At 49.3% G+C, this 21,318-nt stretch overlaps 1 protein-coding gene across 4 annotated transcripts; it reads left to right on the top strand.

Annotated features, from left to right (window-relative positions):
* The first annotated feature begins 230 nt into the window (after positions 1 to 230).
* On the top strand, positions 231 to 20,692 carry TREM1 (triggering receptor expressed on myeloid cells 1). 4 transcript variants are annotated; one of them, XM_045193252.3, is made up of 4 exons: positions 231 to 318; positions 5,125 to 5,478; positions 6,842 to 7,040; positions 20,590 to 20,692. In XM_045193252.3, the coding sequence occupies exons 1-4, from the start codon at positions 270 to 272 to the stop codon at positions 20,606 to 20,608; spliced, it is 621 nt and encodes a 206-aa protein (XP_045049187.2). In that variant the 5' UTR covers positions 231 to 269; the 3' UTR covers positions 20,609 to 20,692. The 4 variants fall into 4 exon arrangements, with proteins under 4 accessions (XP_045049187.2, XP_045049186.2, XP_024413843.2 ...); XM_045193251.3 differs by lacking the exon at positions 20,590 to 20,692 and adding an exon at positions 12,159 to 12,239; XM_024558075.3 differs by lacking the exon at positions 20,590 to 20,692 and adding an exon at positions 10,825 to 11,401.
* Positions 20,693 to 21,318: the final 626 nt, after the last annotated feature.

The raw sequence follows: 21,318 nt of genomic DNA, 5'->3' as shown, positions 1-21,318 counted from the left end.
GTGGAAAAGGTCATTGTCTTTGTCCCCAGAGAACAGAAAACTGGTGGTTGGATAGGCTTAGTTGAGAGTTGAGCTTTGTCTCTGGATTCTTGCGTTGTCTTTGACGTCTGGAGCTGAGGCAACCAGTGGTGAAAACAACAGCGGACTCAGAACTTCCCAGTAGTTGCATCATATCCTGTTGGGTAACTTTCTGGAGCCACTATATCAGGGTGTTGCCTTGTAGCTGCTTCAGGAGCCACAGTGGCAGTCAGAGTCAGTGCCCTTGAAGGATGAGGAGGACCAGGCTCTGGGGGCTGCTTTGGACGTCCTTCTTCTTAGGTAAGGCAAGGAGGAGGTGTGTGAGCAGGTGAGGTCTGCTCAGGACCTTGGGAGATTCCACCATGAGAAAGGTTTCCCTTTTCTTTTGAAGCTCCAGGAGAAATGACCACCCAAGATAGAGCCAACCAATAGCTATGCCAGGGTGGCTTTCTCTACCCAAACTTAGAATCGGGGGTGGTAATCCACGTGGTTCAAGTGGAATTCAGTTCTCATGGACCAGTGCATTTCTTTGTATCTCATTCATGGTTTTCCAAAGGAGAATTTGGAGAAGATGAAGGGTGGAAGGTTGTGTACTTGTTGTGTCCTATGGGGACGGATTCAGGGTTATCTAAAATGCTCCTTCTAGCTTCTGTGTCCAGGAAACAGAGTCCCTTGGCACCCTTTCACACATGGCTGGGACTGCTCTAGTCCCCAGCAGACAGCTACTGTGGGCCATGTAGCTCAGAGGGTGAAGGCTGACTCTAGAGTCAGACTACCTGGCTTGGAGTCCTGAATCTACCACTTTGTACTGTAGGAATTGGGGCAAGTCACTTAATAACCTCTGCTTTATTAAATAACCTGTGCCTTGGTTTCCTTACCCTTAAAGAGGAACAGCAGTGTCAATCTTGTCCATTATGAAGATTAAAGGACAAAGTTATGAAGGTTAAATGAGATAGTATTTTAAACAGCGATACCTGTTGCTAGCTAGTGATAAATGGTATTTGTTAGCCTTTTTAAAATTAATGTAAGGAATTTCTTTCTTGAAATGGTGGAAGAAATGGTGCACAATCATTTCTGATGTTAGCACTTCAGCATCGATTTCTGACTGTCTCTATTCACAACAGATAGGCAAGTTTGCAAGCAATCTCAGTCTCCTGTAATTCCTACTGTCTCAATCCATTTGGGCTGCTCTAAAAATACTACAGGCTGTGTGGCTTGCAAACAGCAGAAATGTATTCCTCACAGTTCTAGAGGCTGGAAGTCTGAGATCAGGGCGCCAGTATGGTTGGGGTCTGGAGAAAGCCCTCTTCCAGGCTGCAGACTGCTGGCTTCTCACTGAGTCTTCACATGATGGAACAGGAACATTCATCCTGTTCATCAGAGAAAAGCCCTCACGACCTAACCATCTCCCAAAGACCCCACCTTCTAACACCATCACATTGGGGATTAGGACTTCAACGTTGTGTGGGGATAGAGACTTTCAGACCATAGTATCCCCCTTGCCCAGGGAGTTAGCAAATAATTTATCTATAACATGAATTAAGAGATTAAGGCTTCTTAAATTAATATCACAGAGGTGGAGAGAGGAACATGTGTATTTTCTTCAGAGCCAGTCACAGTGCCTGGCACTGACTAGGTTCTCACCCAAGTTTGATGAATGAATGCGTGAATGAATGAGGGGACCAAATTTGGTCTAAGACAACCCTTAGCTTCTGCTCACCTGTCTCTTAGAGTGGCATTTCTGACCAGGGTTCATGGGAGTCACCAGGAATTTTGTTTTCAAGGTTTCCTTAGAAACTGGAGTCTGATCCCAGAAGAACTGGCCTTCAAGCCTGGTTTCACTCTCAAAATCCTTGAGAGTCCTTGAGTTGGGTCTTCCCAAGGTCAGGCTGAAGTAGCGAGGCCTGCTAGAGCTCTTGGCCCATCCTGAGGGGGGCACAGAGGTGGGCTATGATGAGCCTAGGGACCCCATCGAAGGGGCAGCTGTTGTCATTTTTCGATGGTGTGTACTGTCAGAGCTACTGCTCAGGATGAAAGTGTATGTATGCAGCAATAGTATCAATAGCAGCAGAAGTAGCTGTAAGGTACTGATAGCCTAAACTGCAATTTAATTCAGCATTACTGTCCAGCTAATGTTTGGTGTTCCATGGAGGAAGGTACCCCAGGTCTGAGTGGATAAACTGTAGTCCCTGTTGTGTCCATTTGAAAACATAGACCTGGATCTTGTTGCTTCCATTTTACTTGGGCCTCCTGCTAGCAAGCTTTGTTTCAACTGGACCAGATCACCCCCAATTCTAGGTGGTTAATCTGTTTCAGCCTCTAAGAGTATGATTGCAACTATTGACAGTATAACCCAAGGGTTCTCAGCCTTGGCATTATTGACGTTTTGGGTGGAATGGTTCTTTGTTATGGGCTGTTTTGTGCATTGTACGATGGCCCCTACCAATTAGATTCCAGTAGCACCCTGTGCTCCCAGTTAAACAAACAAAAATGTCTCCAGGCATTACCCAACGTCCCCAGGGAGGGAAAATTGCCCCCAGTAGAAATATAGCAATTGAAGTTTCATATCCCACTGACATATCAACTCCAGCAAGAAAGAGCATTCTTGAGAACCAAGATGGCGGCGTAGGTAGACACACTGCGCCTCCTCCCACAACCAGAACTGACAGAAAATCGAACGGCAAGGAAGTCCAACACCAAGGAAATAAAAAATAAACATTCATCCAGACTGGTAGGAGGGGCGGAGACAGGCACCGGAGCGGAGAGGACTCGCGTTGCCCTGGCGGGACTGAGACTGGCGGAGTGTGGGACGAACGGGGCAGGCGGTCTGACCACTGGCAGACCCTGCGGCCCCACATTCGCACACAGATAAACCGAGAGGGCCGGACTCAGAGTGGCGGAGAAAGGGGCAGGCAGAGCAGCGGGTGGCACCCCGCGGCCCCACATTCGCGCACAGATGAACCAGACAAACGGCGGGGATTGAAGCAGAGCGTGCAACTCAGGGCTCCAGCTCGGGGAAATAAAGCCTCAAACCTCTGATTGAAAATGCCCGTGGGGGTTGGGGCAGCAGGAGAGACTCCCAGCCTCACGGGAGAGGTCGTTGGAGAGACCCACAGGGGCCTAGAGTGTGCACAAGCCCACCCACTCGGGAACCAGCACCAGAGGGGCCCAGTTTGATTGTGGGTAGAGGGGTGAAAGATTGAAATCCAGAGGAGAGTGAAGTGGGCGCCATTGCTCCTTCTCGGCCCCTCCCCCACATACAGCGTCACAGCACAGCGACCAGCGTTACCCCGCCCCGGTGAACACCTAAGGCTCTGCCCCTTTAAGTAACAGACGCGCCAAGACAAAAAAAAAAAAAAAAAAAAAAGGCCCAAATGACAGAACACTTCAAAGCTCCAGAAAAATACAACTAAGCGAGGAAGAGATAGCCAACCTATCGGATGCACAGTTCAAAACACTGGTTATCAAGATGCTCACAGAATTAGTTGAATCTGTTCGAAAAACAGATGAAAAAATGAAGCCTATGCTAAGAGAAACAAAGGAAAATGTACAGGGAACCAATAGTGATGGGAAGGAAACTGGGACTCAAATCAACGGTGTGGACCAGAAGGAAGAAAGAAACATCCAACCAGAAAAGAATGAAGAAACAAGAATTCGGAAAAATGAGGAGAGGCTTAGGAACCTCCAGGACATCTTGAAACGTTCCAACATCCGAATTATAGGGGTGCCAGAAGGAGAAGAGGAAGAACAAAAAATTGAAAACTTATTTGAAGAAATAATGAAGGAGAACTTCCCCAGTCTGGCAAAGGAAATAGACCTCCAGGAAGTCCAGGAAGCTCAGAGAGTCCCAAAGAAGCTGGACCCAAGGAGGAACACACCAAGGCACATCATAACTACATTACCCAAGATTAAACGCAAGGACCTACATCCAAGATTACTGTATCCAGCAAAGCTATCATTTAGAATGGAAGGGAAGATAAAGTGCTTCTCAGATAAGGTCAAGTTAAAGAAGTTCATCATCACCAAGTCCTTATTATATGAAATGTTAAAGGGACTTACCTAAGAAAAAGAAGATCAAAAATAGGAACAGTAAAAATGACAGCAAACTCACAGTTATTAACGACCACACCTAAAACAAAAACAAGAGCAAACTAGGCAAACAACTAGAACAGGAACAGAACCATAGAGATGGAGATCACATGGAGGGTTGTCAATAGGGGAGTGGGAGGGGAGCGGGGGGAAAGGTACAGAGAATAAGTAGCATAGATGATAGGTGGAAAATAGACAGGGGGAGGGTAAGAATAGTGTAGGAAATGTAGAAGCCAAAGAACTTATAAGTATGACCCATGGACATGAACTATAGGGGGGGAATGTGGGAGGGAGGGGGTGGGCAGGATGGAGTGGAGTGAGGGGGGGAAATGGGACAACTGTAATAGCATAATCAATAAACATATTAAAAAAAAGAAAGAGCATTCTTCTTAATAGCTACAGCAGTCTCAGGGAGCATTCCAGTGGGCTCAGCCCCAGCCATGTGCCCATTGTTAAGGCAACCAGAGTGGCCAGGGTGATAGGGATCTTTAATTGGCTAAGCCTGTGTCACCTGTCCACCCTTGAGAGTGTGGGCAGCCCTATCAGTAAAGACACATAGGATTGGTCCCCTGAGAAAGAGGTGCTTTGATACCCTAGGAAGGCATAGAGGCATACCAGAGAGTCAGATATCTATGTCCACCACGTCCTCAAGATGGTTTCCTTACTGGTTTTCCCATAGTTTCTTGAACTGATCTCTTGCTCCTGACTTAGATGATGTTCCTTTAGCTGTTCAAAGGAGTCACTGTCTGCTAGTATCATGTCTGCACCTCCACTCTTCACTCTGTGTTCACAAACAAGCAAACAAACACACACTACTACCCACAGTGAAAAGACCTGGGGTCTGGGGCTGGCTTGCAGAGAAAGTTGTCTTTTTGCTGGAGACCATAAGGATCTTGTCTGAAAAATGGGTAGTTCAACAAGAAAAGGAGGTGGTTCCGCAGTCTTTTTTTTTTTTTTTTTTTTCAAAGAGAGGGAAGCTATTTCTTACAGAGCCTAACTTTGATTCCCTGCTTACAGAACTTCAAGATGTAGCTAAATCAATGGAGATCGAGGAGGAACGAATAGAGGGGCAGACCCTGCAAGTGAACTGTCCCTTCAACGTAAGAATGTACCACAGCAGCCAGAAGGAGTGGCAGAAGCTGGTAGGAGACAAGCCTCTGACACTGGCAAGGACAGAGAAGAGCTCAGGGCAGACCAATGAAGTCCGGGTGGGGAGGTACTTCCTAGAAGACATCCCCAGTGAAGGTTTACTGGTTGTCCAAATGACTGACCTTCGACAGGAAGACTCGGGATTATATCAGTGTGTGATCTACCAGCCTCCCAGAGAACCCTTAGTGTTGCACTATCCTATCCGCCTGGTGGTGAAAAAGGGTGAGTGACCAGGGGCTGGGAGGTAGAGGACGGGGAGAGCCAGGCTGGGTGGTGGGTAGGGGCTGTGGTGGTAGCACTGCAGAGCTGTGGGTCAGGATTTCTAGTAGTCTGTCTTTCTCCCAGAAGCTCCACGTCATTCATTTGAGGTCTCTGAGAGGCATTTGTTCCAACAGTGAAAGTGGTTTCTATGTATGGGATTCCTCTTGTGTGACAGAGCCTAATTTGGGGTGCTCTTATAGGATGAGATTCTTCAGGTCTCTACGTAGCCATTTGCTTGGGAAGCCTCTGGGATCCACTCTTCCCCTCCCAAAGATGCATTTGACAGCCCTCCTAAGTGCTTACATAGTAGTGCCTCTTAGGCCTTACTGAGGGCACAGACCACCTGGGGATCTTACTTCAAATACAGACTGATTCAAGAGGTCTGGGGTGGGACCGAGATTCTGCATCTCTGATCTGCTTGAAGACGATGTTGATGCTGTGGTCCATGGCTCCCATTTTGGGTAGTAAGGCTCCAGAGCTCGCTTTGTAGCCCCTCTTATGGACAACACTATCTCCCTGGGTGGCAGTGGCCAGTTTACCTATGTCTCCCCTATTGATCTCTGAGCGCCTTCAGGGAGAAGCCTGTGCCTTGCTCAGCTCCGTATCCCCAAGTGATTAATGTAGTGTGGGGCACACAGTAGGCTCAAAGCAGATGTTGATCTGACAAATTAATGAAGGCAGAGGAAAGAGATAAGTTCAAGTTCCTAGCACCTGAGGAATCCTAAGCCTAAGGAAGGCAAGGTTACGTATGCAATAAACGTATCAATAAAAAACGACTTATGAAGCTATATGCCATGGGTATAGATGAGTATAAGGCAGAGTGAATGGTAAAAGCTAGAGTAATCAGGGACTTGTTTGTGAAGAAGGTGGGGCATATGGATTGGTGAAGGATAGCAGGCAAGTGCATTTCTAATGACATGAACAGAGAATTCCTCCTTCTCTCCCTTCCTCCCTTCCTCCTTTCCTTTTTCCTCTCTCTGACCCAGGCTGGCCCCACACATTTTTTTTTTAATCTCAGCAAAAGAAAACCTTGCTTCATGATTGTTCATGTTCATGTCCCTCCTCAGCTCCATTTACCGTACCATCCATCCATCCATCCATCCATCCATCCATCCATCCATTCACCCATCCACCCATCCATCCATCCATCCATCCATCCATCCATCCATCCATCCACCCATCCACCCATCCATCCATCCATCCATCCATCCATCCATCCATCCATCCATCCATCCTTCCATCCATCCATCCATCCATCCACCCATCCATCTATCCATCCATCCATCCATCCATCCACCCACCCATCCAATGTGTCTTCTTGCAGATCCTGCCTCAGACAGTAATATTACCGACAACATGGCTGAGAGACCCACCCTTTCTCCCATCACCACCCAGGACCGGGACAAGCCCAAGACTAGGCCTATCAGCCCAAGCACTGTGACTCAACCCTGGTCCACATCAACTGCCATCCTCTCTACTCCTGACCTGAGAGTCAACTCCACACATGGGACAGATGTCATTAGGTACGGTTTCCAGGTCTTTGGAGGAGGGGGCTGGTTTAGACACCTAGCCCTTGATTCCCAGTCCATGTAAGGGGGGAGAGGGCGGCACAGGAGCAGGCTTAAGTCACCTGGTAGGACTTCCCAGGGGAGGAAGGAGGTGGTGCTAGAGTTAGGAGGAGGATGGCAGTGAGACCTCCACTCTCCCCAATTCACCCTCTGTTTCCTCTCATGCCAGAGAAGGGAGGGAAATGGCACCTTTGCTGAATTCCAATGTTTATTCACATTTATATGTATTTTAACACAATAGTGATTCTAAATATTTTCATTATTTTTCCATGCTAAAACTCTTCTTGATGCTGCTACCTAGTCGTTGTAATTCTAATTTCAATTTGTGCATACTTTTGTATCAATGGAAAAACTAACTTACATAATCATGTGCCTGTTTGGAGATGTTGAGATTGTTTCCCTTTTTTTTTTTTATAGTACTAACTCTGAGCTGGACATATTTTTGCAGATGTCTTTTTCTTCTTTGGAATAATTTATGCAAACAAAATTACTATTAAGAGAATTTGAACATTTTTATTGCTCTGCACATGTCTTGCCAAATGCTCTCCCAGCGATCAGAAATAATCTGCAGTGTGGTCCATAAGGCAGAATTGAAGCAGGGTCTCCGCCGGCTGGCCTCCAAGGATTCAGTATTTCTTTTCTTTTCTTTTCTTTTTTTTTTTTTAAAGATCTTATTTATTTTTAGAGAGAGGGGAAAGGAGAGAGAAAGAGAGGGGAAGAAAATGGATGTGTGAGATACATCAATCAGTTGCCTCTCATGTGCCCCCTACTGGGGCCCTGGCCTGCAACCCAGGCATGTGTCCTAATTGGGAATTGAACCAGTAGCCCTTTGGTTTGCAGGCTGGCACTCAATCCACTGAGCCACATCAGCCAGGGCAGATTTAGTATTTCTAAAACATTCCTGCCCAAATAGATGTGAACTGGTAGTTTCTCTATTACTGTGGATAATGAGCTCCTTGCAGGTAGAGGTGGTGCCTTTTCCCCTTGCATCTTTTTAGTCATCTTTGGGAGGGGTGATTATTTTCTGTTGTAGAAATTGTAGAAAAGATGACTTTCTCTTTATTCTAGTATCCAGGTACCGCAAAACTATTTACTAAACAACCCTTGCCTACGTAGTGGGCTCTTGATTGAGCTCCTTAGATGTTAATTCTTACATAACATTGTGTCTGTCTTTGGATTTCAATTTGTTTCACTGCTACCTATTTCTCTTTCTGTCTTGTGTCTTATCATGCAGGTTATGTGTGCTATGACCTATTTCCGTGTCTACTGAGTCTGGATAGGCCAAGTGTTCTCACTCATTTCTATTTCTTCTTTTTAAAGTATATTTTATTGATTATGCTATTACAGTTGTCCCATTTTTTCTCTCCTTTATTCTCTTCCACCTTGCACCCCACCTCCCACCAGCATTCCCCCCACACCTTAGTTCATGTCCATGGGTTGTACATATAAATTCTTTGGCTTCTCCATTTCTTATACTATTCATAACCTCCTCCTGTCTATTTTCTACCTACCATTTATGCTACTTATTCTCTGTACCTTTTTGCCCATTCTCCCCTCTCCCCCTCCCTGCTGATAACCCTCCATGTGATCTCCATTTCTGTGATTCTGTTCCTGTTCTAGTTGTTTGCTTAGTTTGTTTTTGTTTTTGTGTTTTCTTAGGTTCAGTTGTTGATAGTTGTGAGTTTGTTGTCATTTTACCGTTCATATTTTTGGTCTTTTTCTTAGGTAAGTCCCTTTAACATTTCATATAATAAGGGCTTGGTGATGATGAACTCCTTTAACTTGACCTTATCTGAGAAGCATTTTACCTGCCCTTCCATTCTAAATGATAGCTTTGCTGGATAGAGTCATCTTGGATGTAGGTCCTTGCCTTTCATGACTTTGAATAACTCTTTCCAGCCCCTTCTTGCCTGCAAGGTTTCTTTGGAGAAATCAGCTGATAGTTTTATGGAACCTTCTTTGTAGGTAACTGTCTCCTTTTTGTTTGATGCTTTTAAGATTCTCTCCTTATCTCTAACCTTGGGTAATATAATTATGATGTGCCTTGGTGTGTTCCTCCTTGGATCCAACTTCTCTGGGACTCTCTGAGCTTCCTGGACTTCCTGGAAGTCTATTTCCTTTGCCAGATTGGGGAAGTTCTCCTGCATTATTTTTCAAATAAGTCTTCAATGTCTTGCTCTTCCTCTTCTCCTTGTAGCACCCCTATGATTTGGATGTTGGAATGTTTAAAGTTGTCCCAGAGGTTCCTAAGCCTCTCTTCATTTTTTTGGATTCTTGTTTCTTCATTCTGTTCTGGTTGAATATTCATTTCTTCCTTCTGTTCCAAATCATTGATTTGAGTCCCTGTTTCCTTTCTGTCACTGTTGTTTCTCTGTATATTTTCCTTTATTTCACTTTGTGTAGCCTTCACTTTTTCCTCTATTTTGTGATCATACTCAACCATTTCTGTGAGCATCCTGATTACCAGTGTTTTGAACTCTCCATCTAATAGGTTGTCTATCTCCTTGCTGCTTAGTTCTTTTTCTGGAGTTTTGATCTTGTCTTTCATTTGGGCCATATTTCTTTGTCTCAGTGCACCTGTTATGTTGTAAGGGGTGGAACCTTAGTTATTTACCAGGGTGGGGCAACCCTCTATGTTGTGTTGTGGTACTGTATGTGGGGCAGAGGTCATAGAGGGAACAATGCTGCCTGTTCAGCTCTCTGCGGGCTTTCAGTCCCTTGCTCCGCTTCCCACAAGCAAATTGGGCCCTTGTGGTGCTGATTTCCTAGTGGGTGGGTTTGTGTATGTTCTAGGACCCTGTGGGTCTCTCCAACGGACTCTCCTCTGAGACTGGGAGTTCCTCCTGCTGCTGCAACCCTCACTGATTTTTACAGCCAGAGATTTTTGAGGCTTTCTTTTCCTGTGCTGGAACCCTGGGTTGTCTGTCTCACTCACCAGTTGTTCCTCCCGGTTTATCCACATGCAAATTTGGGACCACCAGCTGCCGCCTTGCCCACCCAGTCTTCCAGCTGCCACCTTGACATGTGTCCTCTCCACCCCAACTGCCAGTCTCCACCCCTCCTACTAGTCTGGATGAATGTTTCTTCTTTAACTCCTTAGTTGTCAGACTTCCATACAGTTCAATTTTCTGGTATTTCTGGTTGTATTTTGTGTTAAAATTTGTTGTCCTTCTTTTGGTTGTGCAAGGAGGCAAAGTGTATCTACCTATGCCTCCATCTTGGCTGGAAGTCCACCTCTATTTCTTTTTTTAAAAATGTTATCTACTGACATTTATTTACCCAGGACATTTAGAATCATTTTTGCTAAAAATATATTAAAAATCCTGATGCGATTTTGATAAAGATTGGATTCTTCTCAGTTGATTGATGAGGAAACTGAGGCCAAAGAGGTGAGGGGTCTCTCCCTGGAAGTAGATCATGATGCTGAGAATAAGAACCAGGTTTCCTGACTCTGGGACCTCTCTGTTTCTCTACTCATCACAGTGAAGGAAGAGAAATTTAATCAACCTGCCTTTTCTCCTTGCTGTTTCTTCTGGCCCTATGTTCTCTAGTAAATCTATTTCTAATCAGCAGTTTTAGGCAATGGGACACTAAATGCGCAGGGCCAGTCAGTATGGGGAAAGGTTCTAGAAGAACCTATAAGATAAAGTAAGTGATGTGAAGAACGTTTGTAGAGTGAAACTCAAGAGTGAAGCAGTGCCATTGCCAGCAGCAGCATTAAGTCTCCTCTCTCCCCCAGGATCTCTCCAATCACTATCATCACTATCGTGGTGTGTGGAATCCTGACCAAGAGCCTGGTCTTCACTGTGCTGTTGGTTGTCACACAGAGGTCATTTGGACCCTAGGCCCATGAACCCACAAGAATGCCCTGTGACCTCCATCCATGTCCACCTCGCAGTTGTGCTAGAAGAAGAGTGTGAAAGGGGACAGAAAGGAGGGGTGGGCAATGCCTGAGCTGAATCTGTAACACAGGTTATTTCTAAGGCTCAGGATCCCACCTTCCTGGCCTGCTGACTCCCCTCATTTCACTAATAACCTTGGGTGTGTGCTTTGCCCCATCAGAAGAGAAAATACAGTCCCTAATATCCCCCGGGCCTCCATTCCACCAGCAGCTTAGGGTTTCCATTAAATAAATATAGAGTCCTGCCCTGGCTGGTGTAGCTCAGTGGCTTGAGAGCTGGCCTTTGAACCAAAGGGTCGCTGGTTTGATTCCCAGTCAGGGCACGTGCCTGGGTTTTGGGCAAGGTCCCCAGTGGGGGGTGTGCGAGAGGCAACCACACATTGATGTTTCTCTCTCTTTCTCCTTCCCTTCCCCCCTCTAAAAATAAATAAATAAATCTTAAAAAAATAAACACAGAGTCCAATACTTTTCACTGTCACTCACTGTCTTGTGGGGGTCGTGAAGCAAAAGGGCATAGCTGCTGAATCTGTCTTGGTCCTCGCCCTGGACCACAGCACTGTGACCTGACCCAGACAGAGCTGCACTACAGAAGCATCCTGCTCTCCTAGCCTATGGGGCCTTCCTTTCTTCCAGAATCAGGTGTTTGGATTTCTCCCTTTATCTGTGGCCCTTTCCAACACTCCAAGAAAAGGGTGTTGGAAAACCTTGGAATGAGGAGAAGACATGGTACCACAGTGAGAAATCCATATTTGGGAAGAAAAAACCAAGTTAACCAGAATGCAGCATCCTGGGACAATAGTGGGAGGATCAGACAGGATTCAAAGGATAGGACTGATAGAGAATATCATTTGTCTATCAGTTGTGTCACCCCTAGATCTTCAGAACAACTCTGGGAAGGCAGAGAAGTATGTGTCTGGAATGAGGCCACATGAGTAGTGTGTCACCACTTGCTGGCAGGAACAAAAACTAAAGAGTTCCTTTACTGAAGACTAAGCCCCATATAGAAGAGAATAGCCAGGAGTTCTGGCTATAATGCCCCTAAATGCCTCTTTTCCTTGTATCACACAAGGACCAGCAATAGTGGGGTGACAAGACCTCACCATTTAGGTTTCTGGAGGCTCTCCCCTATGTGCACTCTCAGTTCCCCACCCTGCTCTCATTTTCCTCTCTAGGTCTGCGTCTCTGAGTCCTTCATGATCACCAATGAAATAGGTGTCCAGGCCCACCTGTGTCTTGCAAAATCCAACAGATTTAAATCAAGACTTTCCAATTTTCTACCTCCTTTGGCTCTAAAATGGAAGACTCCCCCATCAGTGGGGAGAAAACAATGGATCTTTTTATTCTAACTCAGCAATGGCCAAGGCCAATTTCATGTCAAATTCCTCAAGAACAAACACACCTTCCAACACACAATTCATCTTGTGCTAGGAAAACATATTCCTACAATCAGCATAACTTTACCCCACTACTGTGAAAAAAGGTACCTGAGTGCTAAGGTACAGCCACCCCTTGCAACCACTCTGTCCCATCTGCATCCCACTGCCACCATACAAGGACTTCCTCATTAACCCGAGAACAACTGCTCTGTCTGAAGCCTCCAGGAGGTTGGCACTGAACCCAGAGAGCTTCTCTCTGATCTCCTAATTCTGAGTCCATCAGAAGATATGCTAAGGGAATTCATGTCTTCTGAGAAGGACTTCTTATGGAAACTGTTCATCCCAGTGCATCTATTTTCCTGCCTAAGAGAGCCTAGCAGCTCAGAGGCAGTAACCACAGGGAGTGCAGTGTTTGATCTCTGAGGTTACTTGTCTGGAGACCCTGGGGCCTGCAGTTTAGCAGGTCCAATGCTGTCTCTGTTCACAAAGTTGACAAAAAGGCCAGGGCAAGGGAGGTACCAGTGTTAAATGTAGAACACTTCAGGGCTGTGTTTCTCTAGCTCTAGTCCTCAGACCACCTGCATCAGACTCTCTTGGGACATTTGTTTAAAATGCAGGTTCCAGGGGCCCCTCCATACCCGATGAATCACAGCAGCGGCTCTCTCTAAGTGGTCCTCGAGTGTGTTTGGAAGACAGAGTTCCAAGAAGTCATCATGCTCCTTACTAAACATCACGACACGTTCATAGTAGAGATAACCAACTGCATGAGCTAGCATGCTTAACTTAACCATAGACTAAGTCATGTTGAAGTCCAATACATTAAACTTGCCTGAGAAATGACGTACACTGAATCAGAAGGCAAGTGGTTGTGCTGGACGCTCTCCCGTTTGCACCTGTGGGCCCATCCTTTTCTTTCCTGACCAAGATGGGTTAAGTCAACAGGCTCCCTTGCCTACTAGCTTCCGGTTGGGTTTAGCAAGTAGGCAGCATGAAAGCAGAGCAGAGGATGGGCAGAGAATGAGGGCAGGATTTTTATCCTCTGGGCTCCTTCTGTGTGGAACGGCTGCATTGCTCTAATGGCGGTCCCTTCAAGCCCCTCACCAAACAGCCACCATCTCCAAGTTTGGGCAATTGTGCAATTGCCTTACCCCTTTAGGCCTAGAGGTGGTAATGACTCACCACTGTCACCACTCTCACGGTACTGTCACATCCCTTACTGATTTCCCCAAATGCTACCCTACTCTTATCAAACACTTCTCAATTACTCAGTTTCAGTGAGCTCCCTGTTTCTTGTTGGAGCTTTAACTGATACAATAGTGTAATGTGGTTAATTCCACAGGCCTTGGAATTAAACAACACCTGGTTTGAATCCCATCTCTACAACATCCTTGAAGTATGTCTGATCTCGAGTGACTCAGTTAATCTCCCTGGGGCTCATTCTGGAGATATTCTCCATTGCCTCTTGGGCAAAATAACCAATACCAGTCATGATTCTTGGCGCCAACAACTGAGTCCAATTCTGGCTATCTTAAATGACAAGGTAATTTAGAAAGACATCAGTAGTTCATAGAGTCAATAAGAAGGCTGAAGGACCAGGTTTAGAAAACAGCAGAAACCAAGAGAGAATGGATAGCAGAGGCCACAGTTGAGGTAATAGCATGAGACAGTCTAGTGATGAGCTTGCCATTCATGCCACTGCCCCTGAACACTTGAAGCCACGAAGTACTTGCCACCATACTTGCCACCATGGACTCTCAAGCTGCTGTCACCTCCAGCTGGCCCTGCAACTTGTATCACATGCGTAGAATCCAGACCCCTGGGCAGAATCATGCATTTTGCTAAGCTTGGGTCAAGTCACAAGCCTGTGCCACAGGTACCAGAGAGAAGGAAGGGGTGGAGGGATCTGCCTCCATATCAACAGAGAGGGAAGTGGAGCTCTGTAGCCTAGGGAGACCTACACCTTGGGGTATATCCCTCAGAGAGAAAAGGTACTGTATGCTGAAGACCCAAAAGATGGCAGATATTCATTATACAACCTCCCAAAGCTGGTTGGATTAAATGAGATAACCTGAGCAAAGAAACTGGTGTGCAGATTTTACGTATTTATTTTCAGAGAGAGGGGGAGGCAGGGAGAAAGGGAGAAAAACATGGGTGTGGGAGACATACATCAATTGTTTGCCTCTTGCACGCCCCCAACTGGGGACCTGGACTGCAACCCAGGCATGTGCCCTGGCTGGGAATCAAACCAGCAACCTTCCAGTTCGTAGGCCAGCACTCAGTCCACTGAGCCACACCAGCCAGGGCTCATACAGAGCTTTCATAGGCATTGGCTATTTGGACCACTTGCTTCAGAATCACCTAGGCTGCTTGTTAAAATTCAGATTCCTGGGCCTTCTCCAGACTTACCAAATCAGAGTCTCTGGGGGTAGAGCCCAGGTACGTGACACATGTATGCTTGCCAGGCTTCCCGAGGGACTCAGTCACATGCCCATACATGAGAATCATGGTGTGGAGTAAGGTTAAAGAGGGCATGTCATCAGGAAGGTTTGAACCAGGCCTTGAAGGGCAAACCAAATGTGAACGTACAGTTCATTCCAGACAGGGAGAGTGGCAAGAAGGGTTGTGGGATGTAATAGTGGTCAGTGTCCAGTGATGAGAATGTCTTGGTGACCTGAGGAAGTGAGGGGAACAGAGATGGGACATCAGATGGTTGGGTCAAGAATTGCCATGGTGAAGAATGGGGAGCTACCGAGTGTTGCCCAACAGGGCTTGGGCATAATGAAAACAGGAAGGAAGATGTCACAAGGGAAGTGATCTCTCTTTTCTCCTTCTTTTGCATTTTCCTGAACCAGTCCCTCTCATCACTCTTTCCTCTCATCACACTTGGGGTTTCTAAATTGCAGAGGGACAGCTACGCCTTGCAGGGTAGATAGAAAATGCCCAAAGGGAAACATCCTCCATCAACTAACTGCTAGAGCCCCTGGGACGGCCAGCACACAGCTGATGAAATGGAGAGGACCTGGCGATGGGGGTGGCCATAGCTGCCGCCACTGCTGATGCTGCTGTGAGTCTCTGGTGTGGAAAGGCAGGGAGAGAGATGCAGGTGGCCGACGGACACCCTTTACAGATGGAAGAACGGGGGGAGGCACCCAGGAGATAGCTTTTGTCAGAGCCACGGCTAGCTGTTTGAGGCCAAGACGCAGGGCCAGGCAGGCGCAGGGCAGGCCCCACCACAAGAAGCCACCCTACGGGCAACGTGCCCCACCCTTGAGATATCAGGCCAGGTTCACAGGGTCCCAGGAATCATGTCCGTGGACCTGGACGCTCCCCCTGCCACCCAGAGGACCGCGCGATTTCCCATGGACCACACTTCCCAGCAGGTCTCTCACCTCCACAGAGGCAGAGTGCCCAGGGAAGAACTATGAACCTGGGTCCTGCGAGGGTTCCCCACCGGGTTGAGCACCCCCAGGTGGGCGGGACCCGCGCCCATGGAGGGGTTGTCCAATGGGGAGTCAGGCCTGCACCCCGCCTGGGCAGCCAAGAGCCTTGCCTTGGCGGAAATTCTGCCACCCTGCTCCGATAAGCAAACCAGGACCGAGCAGCTTCAACTCTCTAAAGTCTGGGCAAAACTACGTGAGAAGGGACTGTGACCGCTGCGACCTCGGTCCCCCAGAGCTCGAAACCCCTCTCCGGGAAGGCATCCGTGGCCTCACGTCTTTGGTTTCCGCAAAAGGCATTCACCTGCGGCGAACCTGGGCCCATGTGAGCCGGAACAGGCCCCATGGCAGGAGCCTGGGGAGGCAACTGGAGCCACGGGGCCCAGGGCTGGGGATTTTCCCCGGAGCTCTGTTGGGGCCGAGGCACCCTCTCTTGCCCGGGGAGTGCCCACGTCGTCCCTTGACACCTGCATCCCAAGATAAGCAGCCCTCTGCCTCCATGGGGCTCAGACACATGGAGCCGGGGTGTGAGCAATGGGCCTAAGTTGCGGCAAACCCGCAGACCCCTCTGTCCCGTCCCCCCCACTGCGAAGATCCCCCTGTTCTTCCATCCGTAAAGGGGACCCCCTTTACGGATGGAAGAACAGGGGGGAGGTCCCCAGGAGATGGCTTTTGTTTGAGTCGCCGCTGGCTGGTTTCAGGCCAAGACCTGGGGCTGCGCAGGCACAGGGCAGGCCCTCCAACACGAACCTCCCTCGGGGCACCGTGCCCCACCCTTGAGATATCAGGCCAGGTTCCCAGGGTCCCTGGGCTCGTGTCAGGGGAACTGGAAGATTTCCCTGCCATCCAGAGGACCGCGCGTTTTCTCGTGGACCACACATCCAAGCAGGTCTCCTACCCCTACAGAGGCAGAGTGCCCAGGGAAGACCTGGGGACCTGGGGCCAATGAGGGGGACTGGCCAAGCTTCCGCACCAGGTGGAGTGGGCCCAGGCGGGCGGGACACATGCCCACGGACGGGTTCTCCCTTGGGGACTCAGGCATCAGCCACGCCTGGGGGGCTAAGATTTTTCCTTAGGCTCAAACTGCCCCACCCTGCCCTGAACCGGGAAACTTGGACCAAGTGGCATCAAGTCCCTAAAGTCTAGACTAAACAAAGCGAGAAGGGACTATGATCACTGTGAGCTCGGTCCCCCAGGGCTCGAACCCCCCTCTCCGGGAAGGCATCGGCGGCCTCTCGCCCTTGGTGTCCGCAAAAGGCATTCACCTGCGGCGAACCTGGCCCCGTGTGAGTGGGACCATGCCCATGGCAGGAGCCTGGGGAGGCCACTGGAGCCCTGGGGGCCAGGGCTGGGTATTTTCCCAGGGCCGAGGCACCCTCTCTCGCCTGGGGAGTGCCCACGTCGTCCCTTGACCCCCGCAGGACACCTGCATCCCCACATAAGCAGCCCTCTTCCTCCACGTGGCTCGGAGACATGGGTCCGGGGTGCGAGCAACTGGCCTAAGTTGCGGCAAACCTGCAGACCCCTCTGTCCCGTCTCCCCCACTGCAAAGATCCCCCTGTTCTTCCATCCGTAAAGGGGACCCCCTTTACGGATGGAAGAACAGGGGGGAGGACCCCTGGAGATGGCTTTTGTCCCAGCCGCGGCTGCCTGGTTTCGGGCCAAGACCTGGGGCTGCGCAGGCGCAGGGCAGGCCCTCCAACATGAACCTCCCTCGGGGCACCGTGCCCCACCCTTGAGATATCAGGCCAGGTTCCCAGGGTCCCTGGACTTGTGGCCGGGGAACTGGAAGATTTCACTGCCATCCACAGGACGGCGCGTTTTCTCTTGCACCACAATTCCCAGGAGGTCTCCCACCCAAGGAGAGGCAGAGTGCCCTGGGGACCTGTGGCTGAGGGGCGGGCCACACTTCCATGCCACGTGCAGCGGGCCTGGCAGGGGCGACTCAGGCCTACGGACGGGTTCTCCTGTGGGGACTCTGGCCTGTGCCCTGCCTGAGCAGCTAAGAATCTGGCTTTGGTGGAAACGCCCCTACCCTGCCCCTAGACGGGTGACTTGGACCGGGAAGCTTCAACTCTGTAAAGTCTGTACTAAACCACCCAAGAAGGGAGTGTGAGCGCTTCGACCTCAGTCCCTTAGAGCTCGAATCCCATTCCTCAGGAAGGAATTGGTGGCCTCCTGTCCTTGGTGTCCGCAAAAGCCTTTCACCTCTGGCGAACCTGGGCTGGGGTGAGTAGGACCAAGCTCCGTAGCAGGAGCCAGGGGAGGGCATGGGAGCCCCTGTGGCCAGGCCTTGGGCTATCCCGGGGTCTGTCTCAGGGCCCAGGCACCCCCTCTCGCCTGGAGAGTGCCCATACCGCCCCTTGACCCCCACAGGACACCTGAATCCCTCGATAAGCGGCCCTCTGCCTCCACGGGGCCAGAGCCCTCGCGCCAGGGTGCGAGACTCTAGCTTAAGTTGCGGCAACCGGCACACCCCTCCGACCCGTCCTTTGCACTGCGAAGATACCCCTGTTCTTCCACCTGTAAGGGCGACCCCCCTTACGGATGGAAGAACAGGGGGGAGGCCCCCAGGAGATGGCTTTTGCCTGAGCCGCAGCTGGTGGTTTTGGGCCAAGATCGGGGCGGTCAGGTGCAGGGCAGGCCCCCCCACCACAAGCTTCCCTCGGGGCCACGTGCCCCACTCTTGAGATATCAGGCCAGTTTCACAGGGTCCCTGGGGTCGAGTCCGTGGAACTGGATGCTCTCCCTGCCACCCGGAGGTCTGCGCGTTTTCCCGTGGACCACACTTCCAAGCAGGTCTCCCACCCCACAAAGGCAGAGTGCCCAGAGAAGACCTAGGTATCCGGGGCCGCAGAGGGTGGCCGGCCAGGATTCCGCGCTGGGTGGAGCGGGGTTGGGCGGGCGGGACCCATGCCCACGATCGGATTCTGCCGTTGGGATTCTGGCTTGAGCTCCACTTGTGCGGCTCAGATTCTGGCTTTGGCGGAAACTCCCCCACCGTGCCCCGAGGCGGCAGACTTTGACTGGGCGTCTTCTACTCTCTAAAGTTTGTACTAAACCCAAGAAGGGAGTGTGACCACTTGACCTCAGTCCCCCAGAGCTCTAACCCCCTTCTCCATGAAGGAATCGGCGGCCTCCTGTCCTTGGTGTCCGCAAAAGCCATTCACCTCTGGCGAACCTGGGCCTGGGCGAGCAGGACCAGGCTCCATGGCAAGAGTCCGTTGAGGCAACAGCAGCCCCTGCGGCCAGGCCTCTGGCTTTCCCAGGGGTGTTTCGGGGCCCAGGCTCCCTCTCTTGCCTGGAGAGTGCCCTCGCCTTCCCTTGACCCCCGCAGGACACCTGCATCCCACCATAAGCGGTCCTCCGCCTCCCTGGGGTTCGGCCCCAGGGGCTGGGTTGCGAGACACTGGCCTAAGTTGCGGGAAACCTGCAGACCCCTCCGCCCCATCCTCCCCACGGCGAAGATCCCCCTGTTCCTCCATCCGTAAGGGGGGACCCTACGCAGAGAGATTTCCTCTCATTTAATTAGGTGGCCTGGGATTAGATCAAGGTGTTAGTCAGAGACGGGAATGTCTAAAGGAAGTTAATGAATGCAGACTGTGCTGTTTGATCCGGACCCAACGGGGATCTAGTGCATCTCCAAGTTGAGAAAATTGTGAAGTCAACCGAGCAACTGCTCCTTGTTTTGCTGGGCCCCTGGGAAATGTAAAGCAGTACAAGGCACATTCTCCCCTTAGTGTAACATTCAGGCATTGAGGTCGGGGAGCATTAGTAGGAGGAAAGGTAAATAATGACAAAGGGGCCAGTGGCAACATGAAGACAAAAATACAGTAGAAGTCTAGCAAGGCACAGAGAGGGATTGTAGAACAGAGGTTCTGCAACCAGACAGAGGTGGGTTCAAATCCTGTCTCTGCCACTTTCCACATATGTGACCTTAAGAATCCTTCAACATCTCTGAGCCTGTTTCACCTTTTGTAAATAGTACCTACTGCAGAGGGTTGTCCTAGGAGTTAAACTGCAAAGTGATGTAAAACACTTGACTCAGTATTTAGGGCTTAGTAAGTACGTATTAAAAGTTATGGTGGATGACAACGACAATGATGATGATGATGATGATATAACGAGGTATAGGGTGATCAATGATATTGAGGTTTGAAAGGAGGCTGGGACTGCTCAGTAGACTCCCCTCTGGGGCCAAATGGGATGGACCTGGGTGGAGAAGAGTGGGAAGAGCATTCAGGTGGGGACATCAGGAGCTAATACAAAGTACTGTATGCCTGAAAGCAAGGGGCATGTCTGAGGAATCAAGTAGAGCAGAATGGCAAAACTGGTTAAGTTCTTTTTATTTTTTTAAAACTTTTTATTACAAAAAATGTTCAATCTACAAAACATAGAAAGAATAGTCACCACAAACTGATCACCTAGATTCAAACACTGAACCATGATCAAAATCAATATGGAGCCTCATTTGCTCCATATGTGTGTACTTGTGTGTTGCTGAAGATGCTGGACCATTTCATAGTGGTTTACATGAACTAAGGGCAGGGAGTGCTTATGGGAGGGGGGTGCAGGGTGGAGGTGAATAAAGGGGAGAAGAAAATGGGACAACTGTAATAGCATAATCAATAAAACATACTTTAAAAAAAGGAAATTCTAAATTACTCCTACATGCTTAATGGACCTACTGAGACTCTCGTCTGCCCTCTTGAAGCTGCCAGGTGGTCTGTAGGGATAGGGATGGAAGGAGAAACGTTGGCTCCCTGAAGCACTCTGACTTCTCATTCTAGGATTCCAAGTTGCAGGTGAAGACGAGGAGCCAATGTGCCTGGTAGAAGGAAAGAACCTGACCACACCCTGTTTTCACAACATCATGCTATATGACTCCAGCCTGAAGGCCTGGCAGTGGGTGGGGAGCCAGGGCCACCCAGAGACACTGCTACGCACGAACACTAGAAACAGGGACCTAAACTGGGCCCAGGATGGGAAATACCTACTACACGATTTCCCACCAATGCCATATTCATGGTCACAGTGATAGAGCTCTGGAGGGGGGACTTGGGGCTGTATCAGTGTGTGACTGACCTCTCCCCTCAGAACCCTGTTGTCCTGCCTCCTTGGATTCGGCTGGTACAGTGCGAAGGTGAGCAGTAGCGAGAGCCCAAAGAGGGAAGCGTTGTGCAGGCTGAGCTCCTTAGCCACAGGCCAAGAGATTTTTCTTCATTTCACATAATGCAACCTTCATTTCTGCCTGGGTCTTTTTTATGTTGTTGAAGTACCCTGTGAGTTCCTGAAACATCTTGATAACCAGTGTTTTGAACTGTGTATCTGATAGGTTGTCTAGCTCTTCGTCGCATTTTTTCTGGAGCTTTGAAGTGTTCTTTCATTTGGGCCCTTTTTTTTTTTTTTTTTTTTTTTTTTTTTGTCTTGCTGGCCAGCTTTGCTGGAGCCTTAGGTGTTCACCAGGTTGGGGCAACCCTCACCGCTGTGTTGTGACGCTGTATGTAGGGGGGAGGGGC

The sequence above is a fragment of the Desmodus rotundus genome, chromosome 11, assembly GCF_022682495.2.
Source record: "Desmodus rotundus isolate HL8 chromosome 11, HLdesRot8A.1, whole genome shotgun sequence".
NCBI classification, from domain to species: domain Eukaryota; kingdom Metazoa; phylum Chordata; class Mammalia; order Chiroptera; family Phyllostomidae; genus Desmodus; species Desmodus rotundus.
Note: the sequence above shows the minus strand (reverse complement) of the source record. Positions and strands in the feature narration are given on the sequence as shown.